This window comes from Carcharodon carcharias, chromosome 8, assembly GCF_017639515.1.
Source record: "Carcharodon carcharias isolate sCarCar2 chromosome 8, sCarCar2.pri, whole genome shotgun sequence".
Lineage (NCBI taxonomy): Eukaryota > Metazoa > Chordata > Chondrichthyes > Lamniformes > Lamnidae > Carcharodon > Carcharodon carcharias.
Window position 1 is genome coordinate 102,946,334 of NC_054474.1, and position 19,452 is coordinate 102,965,785.

The 19,452-nt window shown below is 44.4% G+C and overlaps 1 protein-coding gene across 2 annotated transcripts in view; it reads right to left on the reverse strand.

Annotated features, from left to right (window-relative positions):
• Positions 1-5,330: 5,330 nt before the first annotated feature.
• Positions 5,331-19,452, reverse strand: part of LOC121281184 (kazal-type serine protease inhibitor domain-containing protein 1-like) — a 37,774-nt gene continuing 23,652 nt past the window's right edge. For both annotated transcript variants that reach the window (XM_041193946.1, XM_041193945.1), the window contains 3 exons: positions 18,465-18,625; positions 18,000-18,147; positions 5,331-5,783 (listed from right to left, as the gene is read on the reverse strand). In XM_041193946.1, coding sequence (XP_041049880.1) covers positions 5,653-5,783; positions 18,000-18,147; positions 18,465-18,625 — 440 coding nt within the window. In that variant the 3' untranslated portion in view covers positions 5,331-5,652. The remainder of the gene's footprint in view (positions 5,784-17,999; positions 18,148-18,464; positions 18,626-19,452) is intronic.

The following is a 19,452-nucleotide window of genomic DNA, read 5'->3' on the forward strand; positions in this document are numbered from 1 at the left end:
ATGAGAGTGCTCAGATACTTGTATCTGTAACAGGGCAGTGTGAGTGTTCAGATGCCTGCATCTGTGTTAGAGCAGTGAGAATGCTCAGATACCTGTATCTGTGTTCGGGCAGTGAGAGTGCTCAGAATCTGTATCTGTGATAGGCCAGTGCTCAGAAACCCATATCCGTGACAAGGCAGTGAGAGTCCTCAGAGAGCTGCCTCTGTGAAAGGAAAATGAGTGTTCTCTGATACTTGTATATGTGATGTGATAGTGAGAAAGCTCAGGCTCAGATACCTGTAACTGTGTTAGGGCAATGGCAGTGCTCAGATACCTTATTCTGTGACATGACAATGATAGTGCTCAGTTACCAGTAACTGTGCTGGGGCAGTGAGAGGGCTCAGTTACCTTTATTGGTGACAGAGCTGTGAGAGTGCTCAGATATTTTATTTTGTGACAGGTCATTGAGAGTTCTTAGATAGCTGTAACAATGTTAGGACAGTGAGAGTGCTCAGATACCTGTATAACTGTTAGGACAGTAAAAGTGATCAGATAACTGTATCTGTGACAGGGCAGAGAGTGCTCAGATGCTTGTATCTCTGTTAGGGCATTGAGAGTGCTCAGAAGCCTGTATCTGTGTTATGGCAGTGAGAGTGCTCAGGCACCTATATCTCTGTTAGGGCAGTGACAGTCATCTGGGTTAGGGCAGTGAGGGTGCTCAGACAGCTGTCTCTGGGTCAGGGCAGTGAGACTGCTCAATACTTGTATCTTTGTCAGGCTGGTGAGAGTGCTTAGATACACGTATCTGTGACAGGGCTATGAGAGTGCTCAAATCCCTGTATCTGTGTTAGGGCAGTGAGAGTGTCCAGAGACCTGTAACTGTGACAGGGCATAAGAGTGCTTAGATTACTTTTCCATGTTAGGGCTGTGAAGGTGCTCAGATATGATATCTCTGTTGGGGCAGTGAGAGCACTTTCATATCCTTATCTGTGTTAGTGCTGTGAGAGTGCTCAGACGCCTGTATCTGTGTTACGACAGTGAGAGTGTCCAGATAGCTGCATCTTTCACAGGCCTGTGGAAGTGCTGAGATACCTGTATCTGTGTTATGACTGTGAGAGTGCTCAGACACAATTATCTGTGTTAGGGCAGTGAGAGTGCATAGATACCTGTATGTTTGACAGGGCAGAGAGTGCTCAGATGCCTGTATCTCTTTTAAGGCAGTAAGAGTGCTCAAATACCTTGTATCAGTGTTAGCACAGTGAGAGTGCTCAGGTAATTGTATGTATGTTAGGGCAGTGGGAGTGCTCCGGTGCCTGTATCAAGAACAGGGCAGTGAGAGTGCCCAGCTACCTGTATCTGTGACAGAGCTGTGCGAATGCCTAGATCTCTGGAACAATGTTAGGGCAGCGAGTGCACTCAGATAACTGTGTCAGTGTTAAAGCAGTGAGAGTGCTCAGATACCTATGTCGGTTTTAGGTCAGTGAGTGTGTGCACATATCTGTATCTGTGACAAGGCTGTGAGAGTGCTCAGATACCTGTATCTGTGACACGGCATGAGAGTGCTCGGATAACTATATCTGTGTTAAGGTAGTGAAAGTACACAGATATCTGTGATGAGCCAGTTAGAGTGCTCAGAAACCTGTATCTGTGTTAGGGCAATGAGAGTGATCAGATACCTGTATCACTTTTATGGCAGTGAGAGTGCTCAAATGCCTGTATCTGTGTTAGTGCAGTGAGAGCGCTTGGATGCCTGTATCTGGGATAGGGCAGTGAGAGTTCTCAGCTACCTGTATCTATGACAGAGCCAGGCAAGAGCTCAGATCCCCAGAACAGTGTTAGGGAAGTGAGAGTGCTCAGATGCCTGTACTGTGTTGTAGCAGTGAGAGTGCTTTGATACCTGTATCTGTGTTCGCACTGTACAATTGAGCCGATAATTTTATCTTTGACAGGGCTGTGAGAGTGCCGAGATACCTGTATCTGTGACAGTTCAGTGAGAGTGCTCAGAAACCTGTAGGTGTTTTTGGGCAGTGAGAGTGCTCAGATACCTGTATTTGTGTTAGGGCAACGAGAGATCACAGATCCCTATATCTTTGACAGGGCAGAGAGTGCTCAGATGCCTGTATTTATGTAAGGGCATTGAGAGTACTCAGATACCTGCATCAGTGTTAGTGCAGTGTGAGTGCTTTGCACCTATAACTGTATTTGGTTGCTTAGGGTGCTCAGACAGCCGTATCTGTGTGAAGATAGTGAGAGTGCTCAGATGCATGCATCTGTGTTAAAGCACTGAGAGTGCTCAGATGCCTGCAATTGTGTTAGAGCAATGGGTGTGCTCAGGTATCTTATTCTGTGACAGGGCAGTGAGAAGTACCTAACTATTCTAATCCCATTTTCCAGCACTAGGTTCATAACCTTGTATGCCATGGCATCGCAAGTGCTTAGGGTTCCTGCCTCTACCACCCTTTCAGGCAGTGAGTTCCAGATTCCCAACACCCTCTGGGTGAAAAAATTCTTCCTCTCATCCCCTCTAAACCTTTTGCCCCTTACCTTAAATCTATGCCCCTGGTTATTGATCCCTCCACCAAGGGGAAAAGTTCCTTCCTGTCTACCCTATCTATGCCCGTCATAATTTTATACACCTCAATCATGTCCCCCCTCAATCTCCTCTGCTCCAGGGAAAATAACCCCAGTCTATCCAATCTCTCTTCATAACTAAAACTCTACAGCCCAGGCTACATCCTAGTAAATCTCTTCTGCATTCTCTCTAGTGCAATCACATCCTTCCAATAATGCGGATTCCAGAACTGCACGCAATACTCTAGCTGTGGCCTAACCAGCGTTTTATACAGTTCCAGCATAACCTCCTTGCTCTTATGTTCTTTGCCCTAGCTAATAAAGGCAAGTATCCCATATGCCTTTTTAACCATCTTATCTACCTGTCCCACTACCTTAAGGTGGACATGCACATCAAGGTCCCTCTGATCCTCGGTACTTCCCAGGGTCCTACCATTCATCATGTATTCCCATGCCTTGTTTGTCCTGTCCAAGTGCATCACCTCACATTTATCTGGATTAAATTCCATTTGCCACTGATCAGCCCATCTATATCCTCCTGTAATCTAAGGCTATCCTCATCATGATTTACCACCCCACCAATTTTCATGTCATGTGCGAACTGACTGATCAACCCTCCTACATTCAAGTCTATATCATTTATGTATACCACAAACAGCAAGGGACCCAACACCAATCCCTGTGGAACCCCACTGGACACAGGCATCCAGACACAAAAACACCCCTTAACCATCACCCTCTGCTTCCTGCCACTCAGCCAATTCTGGATCCAATTTGCCAAATTGCCTTGGATCCCAAGGGCTCTTACCTGTGTTATCAGTCTCCCATGCAGGACCATATTAAAAGCCTTGCAGAAGTCCAAATAGACTATGTCAAATGCATTGCCCTCATCTACGCACCTGATCACCTCTTCGACAAATTCAATCAAATTGGTCAGACATGACCTCCCCTTAACAAAACCATGCTGACTATCCTTGATTAATCCCTGAGTCTCCCAAGTGTAGATTAATTCTGTCCCTCAGAATTGCTTTCAATAGTTTCCCCACCACTGAGGCTAGACTGACTGGCCTGCAGTTCTCTGGTTTATTCCTTCCTCCCTTCTTGAATGACAGTACAACATTGGCTGTCCTCCAGTTCTCTGGCACCTCTCCTGTGGCCACTGAGGTATTACAAATTATTGCCAGTGCCCCTGCTATCTCCTCCCTTGCCTCACTCAACAGCCTGGGATACATTTCATCCGGGCCTCGTGATTTATCTACTTTTAAGCCTGCCAGACCACTTAGAATCTCCTCCCTTTCTATGATAATTTCTTCAATTATATCACAATCCTTCTGCCCGATTTCCATACCCACATTGTCCTTCTCGTTTGTGAACACCGATGCAAAGTATTTATTTAGAACCCTCCCTACATCTTCCGGCTGCACACACAAATTGCCACTATGGTCCTTAATGGGCACTACTCTTTCCCTAGTTATCCTCTTACTCTTAATGTACTTGTAAAATAACGTTGGATTTTCCTTTATTTTACCTGCCAATGTTTTTTCATGCCCCCTTTTTGCTCTCCTAATTTCCTTTTTAAGTTTCCCCCTACACATTCTATACTCCTCGAGGGTTTCTGCTGTTTTGAGCTTTTGTATCCGCCATAACCCTCCCTTTTTCTCTTTATCCAATCCCTTATATCCCTCGACATACAGGGTTCCCTGGGGTTTGTTTGTCCCACCCTTTATCTTTACTGGAATATGTTAGCCCTCTACTCTCCCTATTTTCTTCTTGAATGAGTCCCAATTCTCTGACACAGATTTACCTGAAAGTAGCTGCTCCCAGTCCACTCTGGCAAATCATATCTGATCTTATTAATATCAGCATTCCCTCGATTTAGAACTCTGATTTCTGGCCCATCCTTGTCCTTTTCCATAAGAATTCTGCTCCCTCTAAACCTATGACGCTATGACTAACTCAGTTAATGTTGGGGAAGTCGAAATCCCCCACTATTCCTACCCTATTATTTTTACACTTCTTTGAAATTTGCCTACATACCTGCTCTTCTATTTCTCTCTGACTATTTGGGGGTCTATAGTACATTCCCAGCAATGTGATTGCTCCTTTTTTGTTTTTTCGTTCTACCCATATGGCTTCATTTGAGGAGCCTTCTAAGGTGTCATCCCTCCTTACTGCTGCAATTGATTCCTTGATCAATATTGCGCTACCCCCTCCTTCTTTATCTCCTTCCCTGCCTCACCTGAAATCCCTATACCCTGGAATACTGAGCTGCCAATCCTGCCCCTCTCTCAACCATGTCTTTGTGACAGCAATGATATCACATTTCCATGTGTTAATTTGTGCCCTCAACTCACCTGCCTTATTCATCAGACTCCTTGCATTAAAATAAATACCATCTAACCTTGCCAAACACCCTTGTGCCTTAACTGGCATATAATTTCTATGCCTTCCAGACTTACTTGCTCTCTCTTCTAATTTTGGCTGTGCCTCTCCCCCTGCAGAACCTCCTCTCAGGATCCCAACCCCCTGCCTAGGACAATGGAGAGAGATTAAATCATTGTGTAGAGTCCATGATAGGGTAGCATGTGCATTAGCTGTGGGAGGAGGTAAAAATCAGTGAGTAAAAGCTCTGATAAAGGTAGCAGGTGCATGGACTGTCAAAGGAGAATAAATGGGTGTGTAGAGTCCGTGAAAGCGTAGAGCTGGGTTAAAGACCTAAAAGGCTTCTTGTTATTTTATCCTCCCTTTAGCTCTTGGGCAGTCACAGATGATGGTCCCAATTAATTAATTTTTTTTAATTGTGAAGGTTTTCATCTGTTGATTTACATAGGCATCACAAAAGCAGAGGCAAGTTTACTAATACACAATGTACAGTCCAGCAGGAAAGTAAAGTACAGCATATCACTAAGGACTATAAGTGAAACATTTAAAAATTATATGTGTTGTACAAAATTGCAGACAGTAAAATGATCTAAAGGTACTTTTGAATGACAGTGTTTAAACTATATACAGCTCAACATGTTACTCAAAGGCCACGCATTATTATCAAATAGTTAATACTTGGATAACTGTGGTACACTCTGCAAGGTTCATTTACGTTTTTCAGTATTCGTAGTCACCCGAGATGTCATAAGCATCATCTTCATCGTCATAATCCTCTTCATCTTCCTCTTCATTTGTGATATATTTTCTATCTTTGCCTTTCATACTCATTTCCACTGCTAATGGTGAATCTGTGGGTTAAAATCACACTTGCATTAAACCCATATGTGAGACTACAGAGAAAGACATTGTATTTATATAAGCCCTGATATTAACTCAAGGTGGGATTTGTGCATGACGGGCTCTGGAGAGCAATAGATTTAATGCCAAGGCCCAGTGTGGTTTAAACTCCTGGGCCTTATCACTGCTTGACCAGTGATGAGAGTGGGAATTCACATGGCAGCAGGCTGCAGCTGTGAACCTAGCAGTCAGGTAAGTCTCAGAGGGGGGAATCTCATTGAAGGAGAGGTGGGGCGGCTAAGGTGGCAGAGGAGACCCAGGGTTTCATAGTGGGGCTCAGAGGCACATTTCTGTCACTCCTGGACCACAATGAAACTAATAACAATTAATAAAACTCACCTTTCTGGACCTCTTTAGGTACTCTGAGTCACCTGGCAAGTTTGCTCTGACAGTAAAGCCATCACTGCTCACCTGTGCTGGCCTCACATAAAAAAAACTGACTGGGCCCCAGTGACATCATGGGAGTATGATCTTCATACCTAAAGAGGAACTCACTGGCTAGGGGCAAGACAAGATGTCCTTGTAGCCTGAAATTTAAAATTGCAGGCAGCCAGATCGGGGCAGGAAAGCATTGGGTACGTCCTGCCTCCAAGAGTTAAAATTGAGGCTATTGTCTTTAATCGCTTTAGAGTGCTTCTTTTCAACTTGCCACTGATGATGTTGATCAGATGCCAGCACTCAATTTCATGTTCCATTTTGGAATAGTTATTAAAGGAAGCTGATTTGCAATTCCAGTCTTATACCCGCGCAGCAAGTTAAATATATACCTTCTGCAGTGTAATAACTGTTGTTAATGAGATAACCAAGTTGTCACAGCACAATCCTCAAACCACAAGCCAATGAATGCTTTCACAGAGCTGATGGGAGAGGGGACCCCAGTTTAATACATGACAGCGCATCTTACAATGTAGCATTGTACTACACTGTAGTCTCAGCCTCAGTTATGAACTGAATAACCTGCGGACTTGGAAGCAATGGTGCTAACAACTCGGCCAAGCTAACACAGTGACAAATATATACTTTATAAATTGAAAAGGGTGCAGATGAGATTTATCAGAATGACACAGGACTTCAGTTATCTGGACAGACTAGGGAAGCTGGGATTGTTTTCCTTAGCACAGAGAAGGTTAAGCAGAGACCTAATATAGATGTTCAAAATTATGGAGAGCTTTGATGGAATAAATAAGGAAAAACTGTTTCCACTGGCAGGTGTATTAGTAACCAGATGAGGGAGACTTAAGATAATTAACCACAGGGGAGACGAGGAATTTTTTTTAATGCAGAGAGTTGTTACAATCTGGAATGCATGCCCTGAGGGAGTGATGGACACAGATTCAATAATAACTTCCAAAAGTTAATTGATCTATAGTGGAAAAAGGATACATTTGCAGGGCTATGGGGAAATAGCAAGTGGGTAGAAGTGATCCTGCTGCTATATAAAACACTGGTTACAACATATTTGGAGTAAATAGTGAAAAACTGTTCCCACTTGAGAACATCAAGAACGAGAGGTCGCAGATTCAAAATAATTGTCAATAGGAGTTAATATCATTTGAGGAACGTTTTTTCATGCAGGGAGTGGTTGGAGTCTGGAACAAACTTCTGAAAGGGTGGCAAAGGCAGGTTTGATTGAGGTATTCAAAAGGGAATTGGATTGCTATCCGAAAAGAGCGAATGTGTAAGGTTATGTGGATAAGACAGGGGAGTGGAGCTAGGTGGAATGCCCTTTCAGAGAGCCAGTACAGACTTAATGGGCTGAATGACCTCCTTCTACACTGTAAAGATGGTGTGATACTGTGACTCTGATACTATAAGCAGTAGGGGAGACAATGATATAGTTGTGGTCACTGGACTAATAATCTAGAGGCCCAGGCTAATGCTCTGGGGCCATGGGTTCAAATCCACAATGGCAGCTGGTGGGATTTAAATTCACAGAATCTCAGTGCAGAAGAGGCCCTTCAGCCCATCGAGTCTGCACCGACACGTCAGAAACACCTGACCTACCTAATCCCATTTACCAGCACTTGGTCCATAGCCTTGAATGTTATGATATGCCCAGTGCTCATCCAGGTACTTCTTAAAGGATGTGAGGCAACCCGCCTCCACCACCCTCACAGGCAGTGTATTCCAGTCCGTCACCACCCTCTAGTTAAAAAAGTTTTTCCTCACATCCCCCCTAAACCTCCTGCCCCTCACCTTGAACTTATGCCCACTTGTGACTGACCCTTCAACTAAGGGGAACAGCTGCTCCCTATCCACCCTGTCCATGCCCCTCATAATCTTGTACACCTCGATCAGGTCACCCCTCAGTCTTCTCTGCTCCAACGAAAACAACCCAAGTCTATCCAACCTCTCTTCATAACTTAAATGTTTCATCCCAGGCAACACCCTGGTGAATCTCCTCTGCACCCCCTCCAATGCAATCACATCCTTCCTATAATGTGGTGACCAGAACTGCACACGGTACTCCAGCTGTGGCCTCACCTAGGTTCTATACAACTCCAACATAACCTCCGTACTTCTGTAATCTATGCCTCAATTGATAAAGGCAAGTGGCCCATATGCATTTTTCACCATCTCACTAACATGCCCCTCCACCTTCAGAGATCTATGGACACACACGCCAAGGTCCCTTTGTTCCTCAGAACTTCGTTGTGTTATGCTGTTCATTGAATACTTCCTTGTCAAATTATTCCTTCCAAAGTGTATCACCTCATACTTCAATTCAACTAATAAAATCTGGATTGAAAGCCAGGCTTGAATTTCACGCTTGGCGTGCACAGCAAGTGGGCGGACCCAGCAGCGGACAATCTCTTCCTGGGCGAGATCGTGTTTCCAACCTGATTTCATGCTGGGTGGCCAATTAAGGGCCGACCAGTGTGAAATGCGTCTGCTCAGTGTTCGGAAGGGTGATGAACCAGTGGGGGATTTAAAAACAGCAGAGGCAGCTTCATGAAAGCTGCCAGGGGACACATTGTAGCTTTGGAGTTGTTTGACAAAACATTTTTTGAGCTGCAATGGCATCTGCACCTGCTGGGCACATCAGGCACAGGGACAAGTCCTGTGGGCACTCGCCCCCCCTCACGCCGGTTCTCGGATGAATGCCTGGGAATCCTCATGGAGGAGGTGAGTGTCAGGCAGGATATCCTCATCCCCAGGGATGGCATGAGGAGGCCACCGCACCTGACCAAGAAGGTATTGGCAAAGGTGGCAGCCCAGGTCAGCAGTCATGATGTTGTGTGGTGCACATGGGTGCAGGGCAGTAAAAGGTTCAATAATTTGCTGCACTCGACAAGGGTGAGCACTGAGTTGGCATGAGTCTGTGTTGGAAAGCATTAAAGGCTGACCGCCACAACCCACCCCCCCCCCAACCCACCCACCCACCCACATGGTACTCCAGGGGTGTTAGAGTCTGTGTGCCAACTGTCAATGATATCGGCGCCAGTCAAGGCAGTGAGCTTTGGCTGCTTGGCCTGATTGCTGTACAGGTTGAGGGCCAAGACTCAGATGTGCTCTTCAAGGTGTTCCTCAGATAGAGTTGGCCAGGCTGCAATGGTGCTGCAGGTAGATAGTGGACTAACCAATGCTCCTCTGTCCTCTCAGGAGAAGAGAAACCATAACAACATCGAGAGGTCAAGGACAGGCAGAGGCCTCCCAATTCTGCTCATATTGAGGGGGAATGAGATGAATGCCTTAGAGATGGGGTGCTGATGCCCACCTCGGTCAGCCAGTCGTGGAGAGGCAGGGGTCTCTGATGAAGGTAAGAGTGCAGTGCACAGATGTAAGAGTGTCGGAATGTGTAAACATTGCCATGTTGTCTCATCTGTAATGGAAACCTCAAATCTGGAATCTCCATTCTTCATTGAAGGATGATGGACCAATGTTGCAGATCTCTATTGTTTCACCAGCCTGCCGAGCATGCCCAGTGACAGTGTGATGACTAATACTAATGACATCATTTCTCTCCCCTAGAATCACCATCCAGCATACAATTGCAGGAACCCAATGAACCACCCTTGACACTGGAGGACCAGTGGCTCTCAGATGTACCTGCATCAAACCCCCTCTCTGCACCAGGCACCAGTGCAGGTACCAACATCTCAATGGGCATTAGATCATCAGCTACAATGTTAGTGCACAGTGGTGAGGGCACAGCACGCTAGCACGAGGAGCAGGCGGAGGCAGAGAGTGCCCAGGGTACCAGCAGTCGGAGAACTGCTTAGGACCAGGACCATGCTGAGTCTGAGGCAGATGATGAGCCTCTGGAGTCGCCGATTAGGCAGCAGGTGCTGGATGTGCAGGAGGATCTGACGCAGATTCCTGAAGGTTTGCATGCCATGATCTATGTCATGAAGGAATCCATACTGTTATGACCCTCAGCACTGAGCACACTGCCTTCTCCATTGAGAGAGTGATGAATCTCATGGATAGGAAGCTCTGGGAACAGAATCAGGGGTTCCTGGGGTTGTGCTCAGACCTACAAGACCTCACACAGGCAATGACCTCAGAAGGCCTTGCCAGTCTGAGAGATGCATGAAACACCTAGTATCTCTGCTGGGTGCCTGTCCATCAATGGTGAGCAGGGAAGTCCAGACCAACTTCACGTTGGCGCACGAGCTGCTTGTCGTCTCTGTGGGCTCCTCTCAGGGCACTCCGGATCACGGCAGTAGCTCCTCCGCCCCTCTGCAAGCGACCATCTGATGAGGCTGCGATGATGAGGACTGCCCAGCCAGACTGGACTCTCCCTCCCATGCAGGGCCCGCATAGGCTTCACTGGCTAAAGGACGACCGCCAAGGTCATCAAGGCCAACAAGACAGCAGAGTTAGCAGCTGTCTCCAATGCCGCTCCCAGCGAGGGGGAGGGGGTGCGGTGGGGGGGGGGGGGGGGGGGGGGGGGGGGGGGGGGGCGGAATGGGGAGGGTGGTGGGGGCGGCAACAACATGCAGCACTCACAAACACAAGTTTAAGGCACCATGAGCACAAGAAGGACTTGATCTTCTGTTCTGCCATGTTTTGTTAATATGTTTACTGGAGTGGCCATTAATACATTATCATGTTATGTTCATCTGATGTGAGTGCTAACATGATATAAATTTTGCTATTGTGTTAATGGCCTGAGTATGCTTCACTTGTTTTGTAGGAGCACTGAACAACCTTGGCACCCACGTGTCAGGATGTAGGCATCGTAGGAGCTGCAAGGGTACCTTGCACAGATTTGTAGAATCTGCATCTTGTGGTCACAAACTATCTGGACTTTCATCAAGTGGAAGCCCTTCCTGTTGACGAAGGCTCACCCACTGATGCCTTGATGGCCACGTGTGCAGTTGATGGCACCCTGGATACAGGGGAACCCAGAAATTGCAGCAAAGCCTCTGGTTCACTCAGCCTGGCTGGTCTCATCCATCCAGAAATGAATAAAACCACCTGAACAGTGCATCAGTCACCAGCTTCATGCAACTGTGGACAGCTGATTGAGGCTTCACACAGATCCTCCCACTGAACCCTGGAAAGAGCTGGAAGCATAGAAATTGAGGGCCACTGTGCCCTTCAGAGCCACTGGCATGGGGGTGTCCACCCACACAGTTGGAGGTGATCTCAGGCCCAATCATCTGACATATGGAGATCACAGTCTCCCTGGAGAGGCAAAGCCTCCTTCGGCACAGCACCTTTGACATGTTGAGGTAGCTGCATCGCTGCCTGTATATTCTGGGAACAGGATAGTGGTGTCTTCTGTGGCCCCTTCCCATCTTGGACTCCCTGCTGGCCATGGGCCCTTTGTGTCTGCACCTCTCCTCCCACAGGTCACTCCTTTGGATTTGCCTATGGACACCTCTCTTCCTCCTCAGTGGAAATGCCACCAGTGGAGTAGACAATCCCCATTACCAGGGTAACAGAAGGCTGTCTGATGACTGGAAGGGTCCACTTGGTATAAATCCTTCAGGGACCTTGGAGACACCAATCAGTCTTGAAATGAAGACTAGCAATGCAAAGACTGAGGCTCACAACAGAGATGAAGCTGTCAAATTTCACTTAGCAACCAGCAGCAAACTATCTCCTAAACTCCACACTACTCACAGTGGCAATGCTCCAGACCTTTTTCATCTTGCTCTTGGATGACAATTTGTTAAATATGGGCTGCCTGCCTGCCCGTTTTACCAATATGACAAGTGTGAAATCGCACAGGCAATGTAAAATCGAGTATAATTGGCTTTTTGTTGGCCTTAAATGGCCCTTTAATTGTCAGCATGGGCATGGCTCCAACTCCTGTGTGCACCTGCTGACCTCAATGTTGCTTGCATGCGCGATGACTCCGGAATGCATGCCCAGATGTCATCTGGCGCAATTTCATGTGCATTTGAATCGGGCGCACACTGACCTCAGAACGCAAAATTCAGGCCCTAGTCTCAGTAATGGTGATCATGAAACTATCATCGATTATTGTAAAAACCCATCTAGTTCACTAAAATTCTTTAGGGAAGAAAATCTGCCATCCTTACCTAGTCTGGCCTGCATGTGACTCTACATCCTCAGTAATGTTTTGCCTCTTAACTATCCTCTTAAATGGCTGAGCAAGACACTCAGTTCAAGGGCAATTAAGGATGAATGCTGGCCAACACATGCTGGCCTTTCCAGCAATGCCCACATCCCACGAAACAAATTTAAAAACATTCTGGGCAACACACCTTCAGAAGGATATATTAGTCTTGGTGGTGGTGGGGGGCGGTGGGGGTGGGGGGTGGGGGTGGTTGCAGTATAGATTTACTAGAATGATAGTTGAACTAGAAGGGTTAAGATGTGAAGAGAAATTGTGCAAGCTAAGGTTGTATTCCCTAGGGCTTGAGGGTTGATTTGATCAAAATTTTCATATTCAGGAGAACTGATAAGGCAGATAGAGAGGAACTATTTCTGCTGGCTGGTAAGTTTAGGACCAAGGGCATAGTCTAAAAATTAGAGAAGTGATGTTAGGAAAAGTTCTACATACAAAGGGTGGTAGAAGTTTGGAACTCTCTTCCTCAAACTGCAGTTGATGCCAGGTTAATTGTTAATTTAAAAATTGAGGTTGATAGAATTTTTAAATAGGAACATAAGAAATAGAAGCAAGAGAAGATCATGCAGCCCCTTGAGCTGCTCTGCCATTCAATGTGATCATGGCTGTTCTTAGGATGCAACTCCTGAGATTTTCTGAGACACCAAAAATCTGTCTATCTTGGTCTTAAATGTATTCAATAATCCTATGGCATTAAGAATTCCAACGATTTACAACCCTTTGAGTAAAGAAATTTCTGCTCTTCTTAGTCCTAAATAATTGGCCGCTTATCCTGAAACTGTCCACAATTTCTAGATTCCCCCACCAAGGGGAACAAGAAGCCAGCTTTTTGCTACAGAGGAAGGTAACTCGCATCAATAAATTTCCCAACTTGGCAAACCCGCCTTGGTATAAAATGCTCTGTCAGACCCAATTTTTGCTCCAGGGCTGAGGGAACAGGATAGAGTTGGGCCTGGCACCCCTGGAAGCAGGTCAGAGGCAACCACGAGCAGCGAAGTGCTGAGGTGGCCTGGTTTAAAGGCTTGCCTCAGTTCTCTGGGACTTTGCCCCAATTGTTTCCTTAGGCCCTCTAGCCCTCACCCATCATATTGCCTCACACCCCTACCAACTCCATGACATCTCCATGCCCTTCATACCTGTTATGCTAACCCATGTCCTCCCACCCACCCCCATGACCCCTCATACACTCTGTGCCAACTAATGGCACTTCCATGCCCATTCGCCCAGTATACACACTGTACAGAACCAATGACCTCTATAGTAATAGTTGCATGTGTGCAATTGTATAGAAAATCTGCCCATTCATAATTTTCTTAAAAACTGCTGTTGCTACAACCCTGTAAATGTGTCATTCAACCAAACCTCTGAAGTATTAAATAACAGAAGTTATTAAGTACTTGTGCAAATAAACATTGAGCCATTGACAGAGATCACAGAAATCATATAAATACCATCATATAAGGTGCCAATTAAACAAAGTTTCCATTTCTTCACACCAGTGTCAACAGAGCTAATCCTTTTATGGAAGCCTGGACTCTCAACCAAGCATCTATAAAGAGCATAATGAGTTGGCATGGAAGGGGCATGAGGCGCATGGTGGACATGAGTAAGACCTTTTGAACATACAAATACCAGACAATGGATCACAACTCCTATGAGATCCATGAACCATGAGTTGTGGAGAGCTAGCCTGGCTCCATGAAAATTACAGGGGGCTAGAAGATGCCCATCCTTGTAATTTAGCCGGTTAGGTCAGGAGTGCAGGGTGCAGGCTTTTTATCTGTGCAAGCAAAAACCGGGGCATCAGGAATGGGGGTGGGAATCCCGGAATTGGGTCTGGCCTGCCATTTTTAAATGGCTCTGAAAAAATCCGGCCCAACTTCTCAGTATGTACTCTGTCAAGCCCCTTATAATCTTGAATGTTTCAATGAGATCACCTCTCAGTCTTCTAAACTCCAGGGAATATAGACTCAATTTACTCAGCCTCTCATTGTAGGTCAATCGTCCCACCCAAGGGACCATCCTAGTGAACATTCACTGTGCCACCTCCAATTCAAGTGTATCCTTCCTTAAATAGAGGGAGCAAAATGGCACACAGTATTCTAAGTGCGTTCTTACCAAAACCCCGTACAATTGTAGCAAAACTTACTCATTCTTAGATGCAATCCCCTTGCAGTAAAGGTGAACGTGTCACTTCCTTTCCTAACTGCACGCTAACTTTGTATTCCTTGTACAAGTATACCCAAGTCCCCTTAAACATCAACATTTACAAAATTCACGCATTTTAAAATATATTCTGCATTTCTATTTTTACGGTCAAAATGAATAACCTCACTTTTCCCCACATTACATTCCACCTGCCACTCTGTTGCAAACAAACATATGAATTAGGAACTGGAGTAGGCCATTTGGCCCCTCAAGCCTGCTCCACCGTTCAATAAGATCATGATTGGTCTGATTGCGGCCTCAACTCCATATTCCCACTTACCCCCGATAACCTTTGACTCCCTTGTTAGGGAAGACTCCACCTACCTAGGCCTTAAAAATATTTAATGACCTTGCCTCCACTGCTTTTGGGGCAAAGAGAGTTCCAAAGACTCACGACCCCCAGGGAAAAAAAAATCTCTTCTTTGTCAGAAATGGGAGACCCCTTATTTTTAAACTGTGTTCCCTAGTTCTAGTCTCTGCCAGAAGGAAACATTCTTTCAGCACCAACCTTGTCAAGTTCTCTCAGGATCTTATATGTTTCAATAAGATCACGCCTCAGTCTTCTAAACTCCAATGGATACAGGCCCAGCCTGTCCAATCTTTCCTCATAAGATAAGCTTCCCTCCCAGCTGTCAGTCAAGTGAACTGCTTCTAATGCTTTTATATCCTTTCTTAAATGAGGCCAAAACTGTACACAGTGCTCCAGATGTGGTCTCACCAATGTCCTGTACAACTGTAGCAAAACATCCCTACTTTTATATTCCATTCCACTTGCAATAAATGACAATATTCCATTTGCCTTCCTCATCACTTGCTGTACCTGCATGTTAACTTTGTGATTCACGTACCAGGACACCCAGATTCCTCTGTATCTGAATTCTGCAATCTCTCTTCATTTAAATAATATGCTGCTTTTCTATTCTTCCTTCCAAAGTGAGCAAGTTCACATTTTCCCACCTTATATTCCATCTGTCAAATTTTTGCTCATTCACTTAACCTATGTCCCTTTTCAGACTTCTTATGTCCTCTTCACAACATACATTCCTACCTATCTTTGAGTCATCAGCAAATTTAGCAACTAAACGTTTCTCCCCTTCATCCAAGTTATTGATATAAATTGTAAAAAGCTGAGGCCCCAGAACTGATCCCTGTGGCATTCCACTTTTCACATGTTTTCAACCCGAAAGTGACCCATTTATGCCCACTATGTTTCCTTTCAGCAAACCATCCTCTATCCATGGTAATGTGTTACTCCGACCCCCCACACTCTTACTTTGTGTAGAACATTTGAGGTGGCACCTTGTTAAATGCCTTTTGGAAATCTAAGTACAACACATCTCCAGGTTCCCCTTTATCCATGTTGCTTGTTACTTCCATAAAGAACTCCAATAAATTAGTCAAACATGATGTACCTTTCACAAAGCTATGTTGACTCTGCCTAATTGCATTGAGATTTTCTAAGTGCCCCACTATAACCTCCTTAATAATAAATTCCAATGATTTCCCTATGACAGATGTTAAGCTAACGGGCCTGAAGTTTCCTGCCTTCTGTTTCCCTCCTTTCTTCAAAAGAGGAGTCACATTTGCTACTTTCCAATCTTGAATGTTAAAATGTTGAATGTTGAAAAAGATATAGATAGGTTAAGTGAGTGAGTAACTTTCCAGAATCTAGGGAATCTTGGAAAATTAAAGCCAATGTATATTTCAGCAGCTACTTCTTTTAAGACCATAGGATGAAATCCATCAGGACCTGGGGACTTGTCAGCTTTTAATTCTAATAATTTTCTTAGTACTCTTTCACTGATGATTGTAATTGTTTTAAGTTCCTCCCTCCCTTTCACCTCCTGACTCACAATTATTTCTGGGATATTATTTGCATCCTATACAGTGAAGTTACTCACTCACTTAACCTATCTTTTTGCAGCCTTTGTGTCCTCCTCAGCTTGCATTCCCACCTAACTTTGTATCATCAGAAAATTTAGATATGTTACTCCCTGTCACTTAGTCTAAGTCATTAATATAAATTGCAAATAGATAGGCTTAAGCACTGATTTTTGCAGCACTCCACTAGTCACAGCATACTAACTTGAAAATGCCGCATTTATCCCCACTTGTGCTTCCTGTCCATTAACTAATCCTCTATCCATGTTAATATATCACCCTGAATGTCATGAGCCCTTACCTTGTGCATTAATCTTTATGTGGCACTTCATCAAATCCCTTTTGGAAATCCAAGTATATTACATCTGGTGGTTCCCATTTATCTACGCAACCAGTTACATCCTCAATAAACTCTGATAAATTTGTCAAACAGTATATCCCTTTTGTAAAACCACTTTTTTTTCTAATTATACTATGCTTTTGTAAGTGCATTGTTAAGACTTTCTTAATAGGTTCCAGCACTTTTCCAATGCCTGATGTCAGGCTAACTAGTCTATAGTTTCCTGTTTGCTCTTTCCCTCCTTTCTTGAATAGCATTGTCACATTTGCTAACTTCCAATCTGCTGGGACCAGTCCCAAATCTATGGAATTTTGGAAAATCATAGCCAGCACATCCACTACTCTGCAGTTATCTCTTTTAGAGCCCTAAGATGTAGGTCATCAGGTCTTGGGGGTTTGTTGAATTTTAGCCCCTTAAGCTTCTCCAGTACTTTTTTTCTGTTGATATTAATTATCTAAATTTCTTCACACTTATTAACCCCTAGGTTACCCTCTATTTCTGGTATGTAACTTCTGCCTTATACTGTGAAGACAGATAAAAAAAAAGTCTCCAACTCATTCTCTATGATAATTTCTCCTGTTTCTCCCCCTAAGGGACCAACATTTATTTTAGCTACTCCTTGCCTTTTAAAATACTTATAAAAGCTCTTACAATCAGTTTTTATATTCCTGGCTAGTTTACTTTCATATGCTAGTTTTTCCCCTTTTTATTAATATTTTGGTGGCCCTTTACTGGTTTCTAAAACACTCCCAATCCTGAGATTCACCACTATTTTTTGCAACATTATATGCCTCTTCTTAATCTAATACTTTCCTTAATCTCCTTAGAAAGTCATGGATGGATCTTTCTTGCTGAGTTTTTTTTCAATGGGATATATTTTTTATTGAACATTTTGAATTGTTTCTTTAAATGCTTCCCACTGTTTATTTCCCAAAATAACTTTTAGTCTATTTACCCAATCAGTTAGCCAGTTTTCCTCTCATACCTATATAATTGGTTTTGTTTAAGTTTAACTTTGTTTGTGATTGGAGCATATCATTTTCAAAAAATAGAGAATCAAGGGGTAGTTATCAGTTCTTGTGCTCACGTTCTAATTTGGATAGCAATGATCTACAGGGAAACCCTAGAGCTAGATCTAGCACTGACAAGGAAGTTTAAGATTTTAGTGAGAATGATGTTTCTTTGTCTTACCGGGATCGTAGACACTCAAACTTGCAGATGCGAATGCTTCTCCATACTTATTCCTTGTGTAACAGGTATAGATTCCCTCATCAGACTTCTTCAGTCCCTGAATCTGCAACCACCCTGTGATACCATATCGTTCTGGCCCACCTCGTGCCTGGAGAAAGAAATAAAAGAGGGAACGTGACACATTTTGTCCTGTGTGGGAATTCCTCAAACCAGAAGCATAGGGGGCCTATAGTTTCCTGATGCTTTCTATATGGCAATGCCCTGGCCAGGCAGAGTCGACTTGTGAGACAATCAGCACCCTTTTCTCCTGTACTGTAAATTGTTGTGATTGTTTGAAATTTGGAATTCTTGCATTTGTCCTGATAAGTGCAAGAGAAAAAGCTTCAGCAACATGTCTCTCTTTTCAGGGATATTCAAAACATGTTACCAATTTAACAACCTGGCTTATAGCAACAGAGTCTTTACCTGGATAGAGATATGAGCATCATCCCCCGGCAGAAAGTTATCATTTCCTTTCTTCCTCCATTCCACAAGAGCCATGGGATATGCCGACACCTCACAGCCAAAGACAATATCGTTGCCTGTAACATTGTACACATCGCGAGGTGGAGTGGTGATCCATGGAACTGTGTGAATGTGAAGAAGAGTTACTGAGAGCACAATATCTATCAGGTATTTAACACCCCCCCCACTCTGACATCAAGGTTCCTTCCCATCCACGTGTTAGCCTTCCCTCTGTCAGTCTCCACCACCTGGATTTAAATTTTAGATTCCTTAAATCTGATAATTCTCCTTCCCTCTGGCTATGCCAGAACAAATCTCCTGGAACCCATAAAGGGCTGTTTGCCGTCTCTTTGACTAGAGACCATCTCTCTCCTGTATCAGCTCACAAAGTTGAACAGCTTTTTCTCTCTGCCGACCACACAGAACCCCTGCTGTCTGCCTTTTTGTTATATTCATTGATTTGTAGAGAAACACGTAACCTAATCTCAAAAATGGCTTACTCTGCCCTCTTCCCCATGGCAATGTGAAACATATTTACCATCTATTTAGGTAGAAATGCTAATCAGTTATCTTTGATCACAACTCACTTTCATCTCAGAAGTAAATGGATCGATTACATCACAGCTGCTCACACTTGATACCAACAACATCTTTCTGGGACTTTGGGAGACTCAGAGTCTATTCATTGTAAACTCAGAGACTGCTGCCATTGTCTCTTGCACCTTCCTACCAGCAACCTAAAGCCTTCCCTTAATCTCTAACAATCAAATGATCCAGGCTTCCTGTTAGACAGATTGCAGAACAGTCACATGACCCCCTTCATTTATCCTAGATTTAAAGCTACGGTCCCAAAATATATTGGCCCAAATCTTCCAATCACCATCGGAACCGTTGTGTCCGATGCTTATCAAACATTGATCCCAACAGCACTAGCAAACCCACCCACAAG